Raw genomic sequence first — 17,632 nt, forward strand, 5'->3', positions numbered from 1 at the left:
GTTATATCCATTTCCTTTAACTCTTCCACACAATTGACAACCAATCCAGCAATTTCTTCCATCACAGTTGAAGTGACAGTAGAATGCATTTGATCTAAGAGGTTGGGTTTTGGTGTCTGAACACTGATTTCTGTGTGGGCCATATATTAGCCATATGACCTCTGACAAATTACTCAACCTCAATGGACCATTTTTTTCTTTTTTTATGGAAATAACACTGTCTCCAGGGTTGTAAGGATTAAGTGAGTTAGTAAATGTCCAATAAGTGATAGTGCCTTTTATTATTTGTACATAGCAATGCAATGGATTGGATCTTGAAGTCAAATGGGCCTCTGGAAAAAAATATTCAAAGATATTGCAGCCCAAACTGAATAATACTTCCTTCTAGATATGTCTTTCCAGTACATGCCCTTCTCACTTTTTTTTTTTTTTTTTTTTTTTGAGAGAAGGAGGGTGGAGAGAGAGAGAGAGAATCGTAAACAGGCTCCACAGTTTGCTCACAGAGCCAATGTGGGGCTTCATGTCACAACCTTGAGCTGAAATCAAAAGTTGGACGCCTAACTGAGCTACCCAGGCACCTCCATTTTTTTCCCCTTCTCATTCTTAACAAGATTTCTAGGATTAAGGAAGTTGTCCTAAAGTCTGAGAATGAGATTCCCATCTAAGAGAGTGTCGGTAAGTAGAGAGAGCTATCACACCTTTAATTCAAGCCCACGAAAGTCAAAATATTCACAATGGAGAGTATTTCAAGCAGGCCCAGTATAACTCTAAGTTTCATTGAAACAACAAATGGTTATCCCTGATGCTGACCATTCTAGGAAGATCACTGCACTATATTCTTACTGAAAGATAATTTGTATGGGTTTGCAGCTAGGTGATTCAAAATTTTTGTTATCCAATTTTCCACCTTGGCTAAAAGTGATGATTTTAATCATTATTCTTTACTTGTAGTGGAAAGAAAATGGATTTTGGAAATCAAAGAGAATATGGATTTGAATCCCATTTCTGCTACTTTATAACTAAGAGATCATTGTAAAGTTATTTAATACCTGTGAATTTTAGTTTTTCATCATAAATATAAGACAATAAAACCAATCTTGTTAAGTGGTTTTGGGAATTAGATATGTACTTTACATAAGTAGGTGTTGTAAAATGTTCATTTCTTTCTAAGAGTCTAAGATTTTTAACCTTAGCCTTGAATTTTTAGCTTCCTATGGTGTATCACTAGGATTTTTCTTGTGGATGTGTATATTTTAACATGTGTAAAGCAAAACTCATCATTCTCCCACTTCTTCCCCTATTTACTGTCTGTTAATGACATCAACGATTTTCTAATCATTTAAGTTTGATGATGCCAGTGTTGATTCCTTCTCTATCCCTAAGTCCATTTTATTCTAAGAACTGTGATTACCTCTCACTTTGACAGTTTTAGGATCTTTTTGACAAGTAAATTAGACTCCAGTCTTTTCCCTTCTTATCAAGGTATACACTGCTGCAGAATTAGCTTTTAAAACATGCTTCCTGGAGTGCCTGGGTGGCTTAGTCAGTTGAGCATCTGCCTTTGCCTTTGGCTCAGGTCATGGTCCCAGGGTCCTGGGATGGAGCCCTGCATCAGGCTCCCTGCTCAGTGGAGAGTGTGCTTCTCCCTCTGCCACTCCCCGACTGCTTGTGCTTGCTCGCGCTCGCTCTCTCTCAAATAAATAAAATCTTAAAAATAATAAAAATAAAGGAGGGCATGTGATGTGATGAGCACTGGGTGTTATAGCTTGGTAAATTATTTTTATAAATAAAAATAAATAAAAATAAATCTTAAAAATACAACGTGCTTCACATTATGTTACTTGCTGTTTCAGAAGCTTTCATGTTCCACCATACAGACTATAAGTGATCCACTACAAAGCTCTTATCTTACAGTTGTGGGTATTGGGCTCACAGAAATTATTTTTTTTATTTGCCGTGAAAGTCACATTTGTGCTAGGGAGTGGCATGTTAAGACAAGTCCTTATCTCTGCTCACTCACAGACTAGTTCTTTCCATCCCTTAACATCATTTTCAAGGCTTTTCTCATTCTGGCCCCATTCTTTCTCTACCTTACCTTCAACTACTCTTATACCTACTACTCTTGTACCTTCAACTCCATTGAAGTATTCTATGCTATTTCAACTCCCTAATAGTGTAATGCTGTTCTCCCTACCTGAGATGCACTTTCTTGCTCTTGCCCTCAGTTGATGAAATTCTGCCCATCTGTAAATCCCAAGTCAATCTGATGCCTCTTCCCTTCCCTCTCATCAAGCCGGAAAATCAGATCCCTTACTCCTAGACCTTGCATTACCTCTAACCACATTTTGCTTTGTAATAGAATTATTTGTGTACATGCCAGGAAGCCAACAGATTTTTAATAAATATTTTTATTCAATTTATTAGAGAGAGAAAGCATGAACAGGGGGAGGGGAAGAGGAAGAGGGAGAAGCAGACTCTCTGCTGGGCAGGGAACTCATTCCAAGCAAATAGATTTTACACTCTATTTGGGCAAGGCCCTCTCCCTACACACTATAGAAAGTAGCTAGTTACTCAGTAACCTGATACCAGAGTCTATCAAAAATCATGTACTGATTCTTACCTGTATCTGTTTCATAGGGTGCTAATCACATTGTTAAGAAATTAACAGTAGTGCTTCTGTAAAGAGAAATGTGGTCAGGGTGTGAGCTACCTCATTCCTCAAGTAGAAAGCATGCATATCCTAGCCTTATACCAAGATAGATATTCTGACTTTTCTTGGATTTCTGGCCAGGATTAATCAAAACCATGGAATTAGGCCTGGGAATTAAACTCTTTTTTTTTTTTTTTTAACCACACTCAGTCCCTCAAATAATGAATGATTTTTCCTTTTTATAAATACATTTGAGAACATATCTTATATATTTTTTCTTTGATCCAGACTGATTGCTATAAGAACACTGACAACATTTATACCAACACCTACATTGGAAGTATAGTTGTACAAAACAGTGCCTTAGTATTGTTTAGTATTTCCTAAACTTGGCCCAAGGGTCGTTATTGTGGTTTTACATGACTAACTTTAACTGAATTGTTGCTTCTGTGTCTTTTTCTTTTTAAATTTTTTTATTTATTTATTCATGAGAGAGAGAGAGAGAGAATGAGAGAGAGAGGCAAAGACAGGAGCAGGCTCCATGCAGGGAGCCCGACATGACACTCCATCCCAGGTCTCCAGGATCAGGCCCTGGGCTGAAGGCCGTGCTAAACCGCTGAGCCCTTGTGTCTTTTTCTTATTAGAATAATGGCTGACCTTGTTTGGTGGGTCAGATGCAAACTGGATAGCAGATAGACAAATATATATTATTTGATTCATTCTAGTGCACTTCAAAGAACATGTGTAGAGGAACACATGGGTGGCTCAGTCAGTTGAGCGTCCAACTCTTGATTTTGGCTTAGGTCATGATCTCAGGGTTATAAGATTGAGCCCCTCATCAGGCTCTGCAGTCAGCATGGAGTCTACTTGAGATTCTTTTTCTCTCTCTGCCTCTGCCCCACCTCTGCTTGCGCGCACACACACACACACACACACACACACACATAAACACATTCTCTCTCTCTCAAAAACAAAAAAAAAAAACCTGTGTAGAATTAAGATTATTTTATCCAGGAAGAGAGATAGTATTAAAAAAACATTTATTACTTATTCTGTATCAGAGTATTTTCTTCTTTATCTTATTTATTCCTCATAAGGATATTATGAAGGAAGTATTATTAGTATGGGGGAGAAATCTAACTCCCACTTAGATGCATCTAACATCAGAGCTCCTTTAAAAAAAAAAAAGATTTATTTATTCATGAAACAGAGACAGACAGAGACAGAGACAGAAGCAGGCTCCATGCAGGGAGCCTGATGTGGGACTCGATCCCAGGGCTCTAGGATCATGCCCTGGGCCAAAGGCAGGCGTCCAATCACTGAGCCACCTAGGCATCCCAAACGCCAGACCTCCTTACCATGAGGGTTCTATGTTACCTTCCAACATGGGGATTAAAACAAACAAGTAAACAAAAACAATAAAATTAGCATTGTTTTCAGGCAATGCTTTAGTGGAAAGAACAAGTACTACATGTGGAAAAGTAGCGTGGTCTTCTAAGGTTGCTTGTTAACTCACTTTGCCTAACAGGACTCTTAGTGTGAAATGGCAGCCCATGTTGCTTGGTTAAGCACACTGTGTGTTCCGTTGTTGTCAAAGTTGTTAGAAGCAGTACCTGATGAACCATACTTTGTGCCAGATCGGTTATGCTCTGTGGTTGTCAGGAGACATACAAGCAGTATTTTTCACTCTTCAAATAAGGAAACTATTGGCTCATTTCTAATCTTACCTCTTCTGGACAAAGGTTGGAACTCCTTTGGAATTACTAGGGCAAAAACTCCTTTGTTAATTTCTGGAGACAAAACCCAAAAAATCCAGATTAATGGGTAGGGACTAGATGATTTCAGGGGCATGGCTTTATGTATTCTTTGACTCGAAGGGATTTTAGAAAAGAATTTCAGAATAGAGGTTTTGTCCCCTGAATATAAAATGCAGTATACTGGGGTTCCTGGGTGGCTCAATTAAGTGTCTGCCTTCGGCTCAGTTTATGATCCCAGGGTCCTGGAATCAAGCCCTGCATCTGGCTCCCTGCTCAGCACAGAGTCTGCTTTTCCCTCTCCCTTTCCCTCTGATCCTCTCCGCAGCTGTACTCTTGCTCTTTCTCATTGTCTCTCTCTCAGATGAATAAATTAAAAATCTTTTTTAAAAAGCGTATTATAACAAAAGCCAATTCTAATATATCATTCTTAAAATGTTCTTAATACTATTATAACATACTTAGTATTTTAAATATATTATCTCCTTAAATCCATATCAAAACATTCTATAATGGTAGGTAGTCTCATTTTTCAGTTGAAGAAAACTAAAACTGAAAGATTATATAGTTTGTTCAAGGTAACAAAAGTTATGATTTCAAGTAAAGTCTATCTTGACTTAAATAAAATCCTTGCTCTTTATATCTTCCTATACTGTCTCCCCAGCTCTTTCTCCAAACCAAATGGTCAGTGCTACAGAGTTTGGGAAGAGAGCAGCCAAAAGAAAGTTGGATGTAGGTAGAACTTAATTTGGACCTGAATCTACAGAGATGCCAATTGTACTTCCCCTGGGATGTAACTCAGAATGGAACATTTCACTCCAAATGTGAGTTTGGAACAGACTTAAGTTCAAGGGAAGGCCAATTGATGTTTGCACAGTGAGGTCAGTCATAAGATGATGGAACTGGAAGGGACTTTAGAGATCATCTGGTCTAACCTTCTCATTTTACAGGAAACTACAACCCAGATATTGAATCATTTGACCAAGGTTCCAGTTTTTGAGAGAACAGGTAGAGGAGTGTGGTTCTGCTGGCCTAGGGCTTTCTACTCTCTCCTGGCACAGCACTGCCAGTCCCCGGATGCTGGAGAATCTTCTGATTCTAATATTCTGACTTTCTTTATTGCATAGGTATTTTGGTATCTGTAGACAAGATGGAATCGACTCCATTTAACAGACGGCAATGGACTTCAGTATCATTGAGGGTAACAGCCAGAGAACTTTCTCTTGTCAACAAGAATAAGTCATCGGCTATTGTGGAAATATTCTCCAAGTAAGTGCTGATCCTGGTCCAAAAGGACCATCTGTCTTGAACAAATATTACCACCTGTCAGGGAAATCAGTAAAGGAATTACATGGTGTAAAATGGCTTTATTGAGCACCTTCTCAAATTTGAGCACCATACAAGGCACTGTGAAGAAGGATGAAGATAAATCAGGAGACACATTCTCTATCCGGGAATTTTTGTTTAGTTGGGGAAAGAAAAAGTTACAAACAGAAAAGATAATTATAAAACATGTATCATTAAGCAAGTCCAAAATGAATGGGAATAAGGGCTAGAAACAGAGTAAGAGAGAGAATATGACCAGTATGGGTAGAAGCTAGTCAGGAAGGCTTTCCAATTGAGAGGAGTTTAGAGGTAAGTTTTGATTTAGTCGAAGGGAGTGTTAGGCATACTCTGTATCTGCATTATCCAATATTGTAGCCACTACATATGTGCCTATTTAAATTAATTAAAATTAAATAATATTTAAAATTCCATTCATCAGCTGCATTAGCCACATTTTGTGGCTCCCATATTGAAGATCACAGAAATATTTCATCATTGCATAACATTCTGTTGAACAGTGCAAACTATGTGGGCAAACTATGAACTGCTGGCTGCCTGTTTTAGTAAATAAAAGTTTACTGGAACATGGCCATATCCATCTGTGCATTGTCTATGGCTGCTTTGATGCTACAGCAGCAGAATTGCAGCAGAGACCATATGGCCTCCAAGTCTAAAATATTTATTATCTGCTCTTTTAAGAAAAAGTTTGCTGACTCCCTGCTTTGGACCATGAGTTCTTTGATATGAAGGCCCCTTTCCTGCCTATTTTGTATGCCTAGTGTACAGCGCAGTGACTGGAACACAGTAGGCATTCAACTGATGTTGAAGGGATGGTTTATATAAATAATATACCAGAGATGGCAAGCATTGACTTCACTCAAATATATGCCATACTGGGGAAGAGCTTAGGACAGGTGGTAGGTTTACATCACTAGGAGAGTTTATTAAGTAATAGGAAGCTATTATACCTTTAAGAGAAAAAAGATGGTCAAGATTTGAAGAAAATGATCCTGGGACCTGTATCTAGGATACAGCTAAATACCTAAATAGGAGGTTTCTGTAATCTACAATGTCACCTTTACTTCAATAACAAATCCATCACAGACTTACTCTGTGGAAAACATTGCCCTTCCAATCTGTTAACCTTGGTTACTGCTTAAGGTAGAGTGAAGGTGGAAGGAGATTGCATAGCCCTTTTACCTTCCACATTATGCATTTTGTATTACTGTAATTTTATAGCAAATATGTATTGTTCTTCTCAAAATCAGTAGAGCTATTTCAGAAAAAAGGGATAGAGATCTTAAGATTTAATCCCTGCCCTCAAGGAAATTAATAAGTTAGTAGAGTTTACATAGTAGACGAAGTCCCTAACTTCCTTCATCTTAAGAATCAAGTGGGGTACCTGTTAATAATATGGTGTTCTAGTTATCTATTTCTGCATAGGGAAAAAATATCCCCCAAATTTAGTGGCTTGAAATACTAACATTTATGGGTGCCTGTGTGGCTCAATTGGTTAAGTGTCTGCCTTCCACTCAGGTCATGATCTCGGGATCCTGAGATGGAGCCCTGCATCAGTCTCCCTGCTTGGCATGGAGTTTGCTTCTCCCTCTGCCCCTACATCCCGCTTGTGCTCGCTTGCTTGCTCTCTGTCAAATAAATAAATTAAGTCTTTATTAAAAAATAAAAAAAAGAAATACTAACATTTATTTTGCTTGAGAATCTCCAATTTGGGTAGGGCTTGCCTCTACTTCTTAGCATCAGCCATGGTGGCTCATAGACAGGGCCTATAGTCATCTAAAGTGTCGCTCGCAAGTTGAGTCATTACTGCTGGTAGTCACCTGGGATCTCAGCTGGGGTCCTGGTCAGGATACCTCTTCACATGGCTTTTCCGTGTGGCTGCTTGGCTTAGTTGGCTGGGTTCCTAGGGCAAGCATCCAGAGACCAAGGGAGGGAGTGAACAGAGGAAGAAGGGAGTCAGGGTCAGGGGTCATGTGGCCTTTTATGACAAATCCTCAGAAGTTACACAGAATCACTTTTGCCACATTGTCTTCATTGGAAGCCAGTCCCTAAGACTGGCTCAGATTCAGAGGGAGGGGAATTTTTTTTTTTAAGATTTTATTTTTTTATTCATAGACACAGAGGGGCAGAGACACAGACAGAGGGAGAAGCAGGCTCCACACAGGGAGCCCGACGTGGGACTCGATCCTGGGTCTCCAGGATCACACCCCAGGCTGCAGGCGGCACCAAACCACTGCGCCACCGGGGCTGCCCAGGGAGGGGAATTTGATTCTACTTTTGATGGGAAGAATGTCAAAGATTTTTTGGACATGTTTTAAAACCGTCTTATATGGCTTCCCAGTGCCCTCCACTAAAGATTCTCATTCCACCTGTTTGGGATGGGGCCTATGATTTTGTATTTTTGACAAGTATTCCAGGTGAATTTTACCTTCAGGGCAGTTTAGGAAGCACACTGGTAGTGTAAGAGATGGACTTGTGAACTTGCAGCCATGAACTTGAACATAAAGCAGAATGAATACAGTTTCTGATAGGTTCAAATAGAGGATCATGGAAACTGACCATGAATAAAGGGAACAGGAAAGCAAGCAGTCCGGCATGGAGAAATACCAAAGGGAGAAGCAACTTGTACAGTTTGGTGTAGGCCAGGTTATAGAAAGCCTTGAATGCTATATTAAGTTTAAGATTTAGTTAGATAAACAATGGAAACAGTTGAAGGTTTTCATGCAGAGAATGACATGATCAGACTTGTATTTTAGAAAGATGTTTCTGGCAACAGGATAAAAGGTAGACTGGAAAGGTGTGAGACAAGCTGTAAGGCTCTCTTGAAAACCCAAGTGAAAGCTGTCGAGGGTGGAGGGCAGCAGGGATGGAAAGGAAGACAAAGAATTGAGACATTGTTGAGATGTGATTAATGGAAGTTGGAAACTCCCTGTTCTGCAGAGAAACTTCTCCACATTCTTACCCTTCTCACCCTCTCTAGCCCCACCTCTTTAGCTGAACTTGGCTTTTCCTCCACTTGCATTCTGTCTCTGAGCAGTGGCTGCCTCTTTCTGCACATGCTTGCCTGAAATATCCTGGGGTTGGGAGTCAGGGTTCTTGCTCTCCTACATCTCTCCTACTGGTTCCCATCCATCATGTTTCACTCTTTGTTCTGCAGTTCTAACCCTGTGATTTGAGGCTCACATCTCACTGTGCTATCTTTATCCTCCCCTTCATTGCAGTGGTGTGCCAGCCAGCTGGCCAAACTGATCACCTTCACTGGGGACACTGGCTTGCCCCTTCATCATCTTCTCAGTAAGGGTGCTACGGGCGTTTTCGATGAAACAGACCTTCCTTCTGCGGGCTGGCCATCATCTTGCCTTTCTCCAAATGCTAGTAGTACCCCCATGATGTTGTAGCATCCAAAAAAAGAAAAATGGGGCAGAAGGGAAACCCCAATAAGAGTCCCTCACACATTTCCAAATGTCCCCCAGGGTGAGTAGTGCCCCGGGTGAAGAACCACTGGACGTGTCTCATACTCTGGCCTCTTCATTTCTTGATCTTCCCTACTTCTTCAATCCGCACATTGTCTCCCATGGGCCTGCATCCAATCCCAGACTTATCATCACACAGAATCTATCTCTGGAACGTGCATTTGGAAAACTCTGTCTGGGGTGGAGTCTCCTGTCCTAATGCTATTCCATTCTTTTATTTGCACTGATGGCTGCTTTTGGGCCAAAACAGGACACCCAGACCCTGGATGTTGGTCTCCTTCCTGGCTTCACATCCTTGCCTGCCTACCTGTCTACCTCACTTCAGAGAAACTCTCACTCCTTCCCGAATTCCCTTCCCACCCCTTTGTTCTGTCATGGCCCAGCCCAGCCAGTTCTCAAGATAGAGGAATTGGGTCTTGTAGCACTGATGAGAGTTAGAAAGTTGGAAAAAGCTGTTCATCTTAGGGGCAAATTGCAACTATGCAAATCTGTAAGTCCTGAACCATTTTCAGAATCATTGTGCTCAGCACCATGCTAGGTTCTTAACTGAAACAGATACTATTTCTAATCCTAACAAAAACTGTATGAGGGAGGGACCTGAGGCCTGTTGTATAGCTGAGCACACAGGTGTAGGGAGTAACCTGCCCCAATTGAAATCTAATATTTGGATTTGTTTCTGTCTAGTATTTTCATCTGATTCGTATATTGAAATGTATTGAACAGGTTTTGAATGAATTGTATTTTTTAGGCTGAGAGGATGGTGGCGACATTGCAGAGAACCACAGGAGGTATAAGGCACAGAAGTAGTACAAGGGGGTGATGTGCACTTAGGACAGTGAAAACCAGAGGCTTGGCCTGGACCTCTTCTCTGTTTCATGCTCAGTAGAGACACTAAATCCACATTGCTGCTATTGCTTACAGCGTTTAGAGTTCACTCACCGTAGGTTCCCACAGCAGATTGCAGGACTGTAAATACTCATTTCTACTTCCAACACCTGGTAACCTGATTTTCTCTTATTTTCAAACACTCCCTGTTTGGGGTTTAGAATTAGTAAATCCTGCACAAGCCTAGTTAAGAGACTATAGGAAACTTTAGGATGTTTCTGGTCAGAGATTAATATAAAAGTGGTATTAGGGGGAAACTTAATCTTGGCTCACGTTTGTAGAATTAGCTGGGCCTTACTTCTAACAGCACGTTTTACATTTATTTGTACATAAGAGTAATTTTTCTAGCATCAGAGTTTGCATCTCATGAATAGTTTATCACTCCAGACATTTCTTTACTGAACCTCTATATTATATACATAAGTAAATTTGAGGTAAAAAAGACCCTGTTGATAGTCCATTTAATCGGCTAGCTTTGGTTTTACTCACCACTGACTTCCACGTGACATAATCCTTTGCTTGTTTAAAATGTTCTCTTTTGGTGGAATTTGGTTTCTTTGCAGAAGACTCCTCTTTGACTCTTAGATTTTTGGCAGTAAAGGGAATCTAGCTCAGTGGTTTTCAGCCTATCTTAATTGAATTCTTCAGAGGAACCTCAGGGGCCAGTTCTGGGAAGACGGGAAGATCTAAGGGGCTTACTGAGCCAGAGACCTTCCACACCAGCTGTCCTGCTTTGATCTCTTTTATATGTTAGGTTTTAAATAAAATATCATTTGAAGAGATGATTCTGCAGGAAAGTTTTAAAACCACTGATCTAACCTTTGCCCCATTCCTCTGACAGACAAGGAATTTGATGTCCAGCGATTATGACTAAAGTTCACACCCCAAGATAGTGGCAGAGCTGAACCCAGCACACTGATCCCTGCCCGCGCCCCCACCACACACACATCATGCCTTCTCTCTTGTTACAACTTTCCCCATAACATAGTCTGAAGAAAAAAACATGGTTTATATTAACTTTCTCCGATTGTTCATCCTTCATTAAGAAAAGTTGACCCTCAAATCTCCCTGGCTAACTTCCACTTTTTTTTTTCCCCTCCCATTTTTGCTTCTCTGTAACATTTTAGTGGTGAAATAGTTCCAGAGGAAAATACATTGCCTAAAACTCAGGAGTTTCCATTTTCCCTTTGCTCTATTTGAGGGCATACAAGTGAGAGTCATAGCTCAGGAACTCTATTCTGGCCTTAGAAAAGTTTGAGGCACTGTTATTACTCCCAAGATAATTTTAGCATCCTCCATCAGCTGCCTGCCTCACAGCTGAGCATTAATGAGCAGTTGCAAGATTAAATTCTGTGAAGAAGAGGAGCCTGGGAGGACAAGGCAATCTAGGAAGGGAAGAGGGATGATATTTTAATTACAGAAATGTCACTGCAAATTTTTTTACCTGAAATTTGGATCTTCAAAATGCCTTTCCCTTCCCCAGTCCCCCAAAAAATCAGCAACCTTCACATTTTGTAGTCAGAATAATGCTAGTTGCTTTAAATGCCTTTGAGGACAGTCTGAGGCCTGAATCTAACACTGAATTCAGAAGTATGGCACCTCAGCATATCTTAGCATCCTGGGAGTGCAAACTCTAAAAGTACCAAAGCACTGACTTGGAAGGAAGCAGTGGTAGACAACCTTACCTCACTGTGTATCTACTATTCAGCAATACCTCATTATAACTAAAGGGTAAGGATATTAGAGTGGGAGTTTGAAAACATAATTCAAGACAGCCACCAGTGTCTTGCAGATGCCTCCGTGCTCAAAGGACAGGATTGAAAACGAAAGCTGAGATCCCTGGGTGGCGCAGCGGTTTAGCGCCTGCCTTTGGCCCGGGGCGTGATCCTGGAGACCCAGGATCAAATCCCACATTGGGCTCCCGGTGCATGGAGCCTGCTTCTCCCTCTGCCTATGTCTCTGCCTCTCTCTCTCTCTCTCTCTCTCTCTCTCTCTCTCTCTCTGTGACTATCATAAATAAATTAAAAAAAAAAAGCTAATTAAAAAAAAAGAAAGAAAATGAAAGCTATTCTGGTCTTCTTTCTTTAAATCTGTATTTCTGTTAAGACAGTAAAGGGAAGGGGACCTTTGAGCTTATTTGTTCAACTAACCACAATGTAAATACTTCCTTGGAGAACAATTGCCTAAGAATAAACTTGTCTGCCGATTGGCTCTGGCTCTCATATATTGTATTATTGCTGTAATATACTGTAGATGATTACCCAGGGGGTGTGGGAACAAGGTTCAAGGCCAATTGTAAGTTCCTTTCCCTCTATAATCCATAGATTTTATATTTTTTTGTATTTCCATTTTTAGGGACTGCCAGACAGATGTATTAGTACAAGTGGGGGAAATATATGTACAAGGACATTTACCAAAGTTCTATTTATAATGATAGAAAACTGGAAACAATCCAAATGTGCATTAAAAGGAGTGTGGGTGAATTAATTATATTTATGATGGAAGAGGATTTCCAGGGTTTCCAAGAGCCTTCTCTGTTTGTAGCCTTTGTCTCACATGACCTCTCAGCACTTTTTTCTTCCTTCATTTTTCCTTCTTTTGTCTTCTCTGGCAGTTTCTTGGTTTTCCTACGACCTCTCTGCCAGGTCCTTGTCATTCTTTCTCATCATTTCTCTCTCCTTTTCTGACTTCTCAGTGTTAGTCTCCAGGACCTCTTCTTGCACTATAAACTCTTCATAGATGATATCATTCATATACTCCCATAGCTTTAATACCATCTGTGGACAGACAAGTCCTAAATTTATATTGCTAGCTCAGATCTCTCTTCTGAGCTCTAGACACATGTATCTAATCACTAACCCAAACTAAAAATGAATGTTTTAGTTAACATGGCTAACACTGAACTCTTGATCTTCCCCATCCGCAAATTTGCTCCTCCTCCAGAATTCCCCATCCCAGAAATAGTAATTCCATTGACTTGGCTGCCAGAAACCTGGGAATCGTTTTTGACTGCTTCTTCCCTCTCCCCTCATTACAATCCTGTTGATTCCATCTCTGAAATACATCTCAAGTCTATTCACTTTTCTTTCTAAGGCCACTGTCCTGGGCCAAGCCAGCATCACCTCCCACTGAGACCACTTCTTTTCTCAGCCCCTCCAGTCCATTCTCTGCATAGCCTCTGGAATACTCTTTTATTTTTACTTTATTTTACATTAGGCTAATTTTTAATTTTTTAAATTAGTTGCAGAGGAGGAACTTAGTGATTCATCAGTTGCATATAATAGCCAGTGCTCATTATATCAAGTGCTCTCCTTAATGCCAATCACCCAGTTATCTCTTCCCCCACCCACCTCCCCTCCAGCAACCCTCAGTTAGTTCCCTATAGTTAGGGGTCTCTTATAGTTTGCCTCCCTCTCAATTTTCACCTTATTTTATTTTTCCTTCCCTTCCCCTATGTTCATCTGTTTTGTTTCTTAAATTCCACATATGAATGAGATCATATGATAATTCTTTCTCTGACTTATTTCACTTAGCATGATACCCTCTAGTTCCATCCACATCGTTGCAAATGGCAAGATTTCATTCCTTTTGATGGCTGAGTAATATTCCACTAGATAGATAGATAGATAGATAGATAGATAGATAGAGAAATAACCTACCAGGGCAACCAAATTGAGAAGGCTGTGTGTGTGTGTGTGTGTGTGTGTGTGTGTGGTATGTATGAAGGAAAGTCTTGTTGAAAAAATGACCTTTAGGGCAGCCCGGTGGCTCAGCAGTTAACGCGCCTTCAGCCTAGGGCATGATCCTGGAGACCCGGGATCGAGTGCCATGTCAGATTCCCTGCGTGGAGCCTGCTTCTCCCTCTGCCTATGTTTCTGCCTCTCTCTCTCTGTCTCACATTAATAAATAAATATAATCTTTAAAAAAAAAGAAAAAATGACCTTTAGACTGAAATATATATATATATATATACACATATATACATACATATATACACACACATACATACATGCATATACATACATACCACATCTTCTTCATCCATTCATCTGTTGATGGACATCTGGGCCCTTTCCATAGTTTGGATATTGTGGACACTGCTGCTGTAAACATTGGGGTACATGTGCCCCTTCAAATCATTATGTTTGTATCCTTTGGATAAATACCTAGTAGTGCAATTGCTGGGTTGTAGGGTAGCTCTGTGGAGGTTCTCAGGAACCTCCATACTGTTTTCCAGAGTAGCTGCACCAGTTTGCATTCCCACCAACAGTGTAAGAGGGTTCCTCTTTCTCCACATCCTCATCAACATGCTTCCTGAGTTGTTAATTTTAACCATTCTGACAGGTGTGAGGTGGTATCTCGTGATTTTGATTTGTATTTCTCTGACATTGAGTGATGTTGAACATTTGTTCACGTGTCTATTGGCCATTTGTATGTCTTCCTTGGAGAAATGTCTGTTCATATCTTCTGTCCATTTCTTGACTGGACTTTTTGTATTTTGGGGTTGAATTTGATAAGTTCATTATAGATTTTGGATACTGACCCTTTATCTGATAAGATATTTGCAAATATCTTCTTCCATTACATAGGTTGCCTTTTAGTTTAATTGACTATTTACTGTGCAAAAGCTTTTTATCTTGATGAAATCCCAATAGTTAGTTTTTGCTTTTTTTTATCCCTCTTGCCTTTGGAGACGTGTTTAGCAAGAATTTGCTGCAGCTGAGGTCAGAGAGGTTGTTGCCTGCATTCTCCTCTAGGATTTTGATGGATTCCTGTCTCACATTTAGGTCTTTCATCCATTTTGAGTTTATTTTTGTGAAGTTTTTATTTTTTATGAAGTTTTTAAAAACATAAATTGGGTCAGTAACCATTCCTTGTACCTAGGATTATATTCAGAATGCTCACCATGGCCCTGCCTCTCTGCACCATTTCTTTCCCTCTCCCTTTCCCACTCTGTTCCAGCAACACTGGAGTTCTTTGTGTACCTTGTATACCGGAGATGCTTTCTTGCCTTGAGGCCTTTGCATGCACTATTTTTTTGTGCCTGGAATGCTTTTCCTGCCTTGTTTTGCCTGGCTAACTCCTCTGATCAAACCTCAGATCTCAGTCTAAAGGTCAGTTTTTCAACAAGACTTTTCTTCAGACATACAACACACACACACACACACACACACACACACACACACACACACCCCCCACCCACTGCCTTCTCAATTTGGTTGCCTTGTTAGTACTGTGTTCTTTTCCTTTAAAGGATTTATTGCTCTGTGTGTGTGTGTGTGTGTGTGTAGCCTGTGTATATATGTTTTATGCTTATGTTACTGTATCTCTTTTGGTTATTTTACTATTTTTTCTCTAGTGCTTAGAGCATATTGCTTGAATGAAAACTCAAGTATTCGAAAATGGAGAAAGAGAGATGCAGAATAGTATACATAGGGGTAATTGGGTGGCTCAGTCAGTTGAGCATCTGACTCTTGGTTTTGGCTCAGGTCATGATCTCAGGGTCCAGGGTCGAGCCATACATTGGGCTCCACACTCAGAGAGGAGTTTGTTTGAGGTTCTTTCCCTCTCCCTCTGCCCCTCTTCCCCTAAAATAAATAAATCTTTTTTTTTAAAAGAATAGTATGTACAATATTATCCCATGCTATTTTTTAAAATTTGTATATTTTGAATGCTAATCCCTTCTCAGATGTATGATTCATGAATATTTTCTTTTATTCCGTGGATTGCCATTTCACTTGGTGGTTTCCTTTGATGCACAGACTTTGTTAAAGTTCATTTTGTCTACTTTTTCTTTTGTTGCCCATGCTTTTATTCCAAGAAAAAATTGCCAAAGTCAACATTATGAAGATTGGTCCCTGTTTTCTTCTAAGAATTTTATAGTTTTAGTTCTTACACTTAGGTCTTTAACTCATTTTGACTTAATTTTGTATATGGTGTTTGGTAAGGGTCCAAAGCCATTTTTTTTTTTTGCACCTGGATATCCAGTTTTCCCAGCATCATTTGTTGAAAAGACCATCCTTACCCTGTTAGATGGTCTTGGCACCTTTATTGAGAAGTCTTCGACTATATTACTGGGCTCTGTTCCATTCCACTGATCTATATGTGTCTTTACACCAATATCATGCTGTTTGTTGTGTTTAATTGTGGTAAAATATACATAACATATAATTTTTAGGGATCCCTGGGTGGCGCAGCGGTTTGGTGCCTGCCTTTGGCCCAGGGCGCGATCCTGGAGATCTGGGATCGAATCCCACGTCGGGCTCCCAGTGCATGGAGCCTGCCTCTCTCTCTCTCTCTGTGACTATCGTAAAAAAAAAATAATAATAATAATAATTTTTAAACAATTTTTAGTATACAATTCAGTGGCATTAAAACACAGTGTTTTTCTTTTCATAGCTGCAAGTATTCCATACATGAACATATTATAATTTTTTAAAAAGATTTTATTAATTTATTCATGGACACAGAGAGGGAGAGAGAGGCAGAGACACAGGCAGAGGGAGAAGCAGGTTCCATGCAGGGAGCCCGACATGGGACTTGATCCTGGATCTCCAGGATCACACCCTGGGCTGAAGGTGGCGCTAAACCACTGAGCCACCCAGGCTGCCCCATATTATAATGGACATTCAGCTTATTTTCAGTCTTTCATTATTACAGTTAATGCTATGACAAATAATCTAATATAAAAGTCATTTGTACTTGTGAGACAAATTCTGAAACACAATCAATGAATCACAACATTTGTGCTTTTGTGATTTTTATAAAATTGACAAAATGCCTCCCATAGAGGTTTTATTAATTTCCCCTTGGCATATTAGCTTTTTTAAAAAAAAAAAATCTTTTCCGATTTCGTAGGTAAAAAATTTTAGTGTTTGAATTTTCACTTTGAAATTGAACATCTTTTTTAAGAGCCATTTAACATCCTTTTGTGTGAACGGTATGTTTGTATCTGGGCCCATTTCTATTAAGTTGTTTGTGGCTTTCTTTTTCTTTTTTTAAAGATTTTATTTATCTATTTACTCATGAGAGACACACAGAGAGGAGCAGAGACATAGGCAGAGGGAGAAGCTCCCTCCCCACAGGGAGCCTGTTGTAGGACTCAATCCCAGGACTCTAGGATCACAAGCTGAGCCAAAGGCAGACACTCAACCACTGAGCCACCCAGGTGCCCTTGTTTGTGGATTTCTTTTTTTTTTTTTTAATATATATATTTTTTAACTTATTTATTTATGATAGTCACAGAGAGAGAGAGAGAGAGAGAGAGGCAGAGACACAGGCAGAGGGAGAAGCAGGCTCCATGCACCGGGAGCCCGACGTGGGACTCGATCCTGGGTCTCCAGGATCACACCCTGGGCCAAAGGCAGGCGCTAAACCACTGTGCCACCCAGGGATCCCTGTTTGTGGATTTCTTATTGATTTGTAAGGGTTCTTTTTAATTTAGGAAAATTAGCTTTTGGTCTTTAATGTAAGCTGCCAGGTATCCTTCCAGCTTGTTACTTGTCCATTATCTTCCATAACCTATT

At 40.0% G+C, this 17,632-nt stretch overlaps 1 protein-coding gene across 6 annotated transcripts in view; it reads left to right on the forward strand.

Annotated features, from left to right (window-relative positions):
- Nucleotides 1–17,632, forward strand: part of LIMA1 (LIM domain and actin binding 1) — an 89,091-nt gene that overhangs the window by 26,234 nt on the left and 45,225 nt on the right. For 4 of the 6 annotated variants that reach the window (XM_072797947.1, XM_072797949.1, XM_072797950.1 and 1 more), the window contains exon 2: nucleotides 5,532–5,673. In XM_072797947.1, the coding sequence (XP_072654048.1) occupies nucleotides 5,555–5,673 (119 nt within the window). In that variant the 5' untranslated portion in view covers nucleotides 5,532–5,554. Of the gene's footprint in view, nucleotides 1–4,284; nucleotides 4,393–5,531; nucleotides 5,674–17,632 lie in introns of those variants that run through there. The other 2 variants (XM_072797952.1, XM_072797948.1) reach the window with 2 other exon arrangements.

Source organism: Canis lupus, chromosome 25 (genome assembly GCF_048164855.1).
Source record: "Canis lupus baileyi chromosome 25, mCanLup2.hap1, whole genome shotgun sequence".
In the NCBI taxonomy this organism is placed as follows: domain Eukaryota; kingdom Metazoa; phylum Chordata; class Mammalia; order Carnivora; family Canidae; genus Canis; species Canis lupus.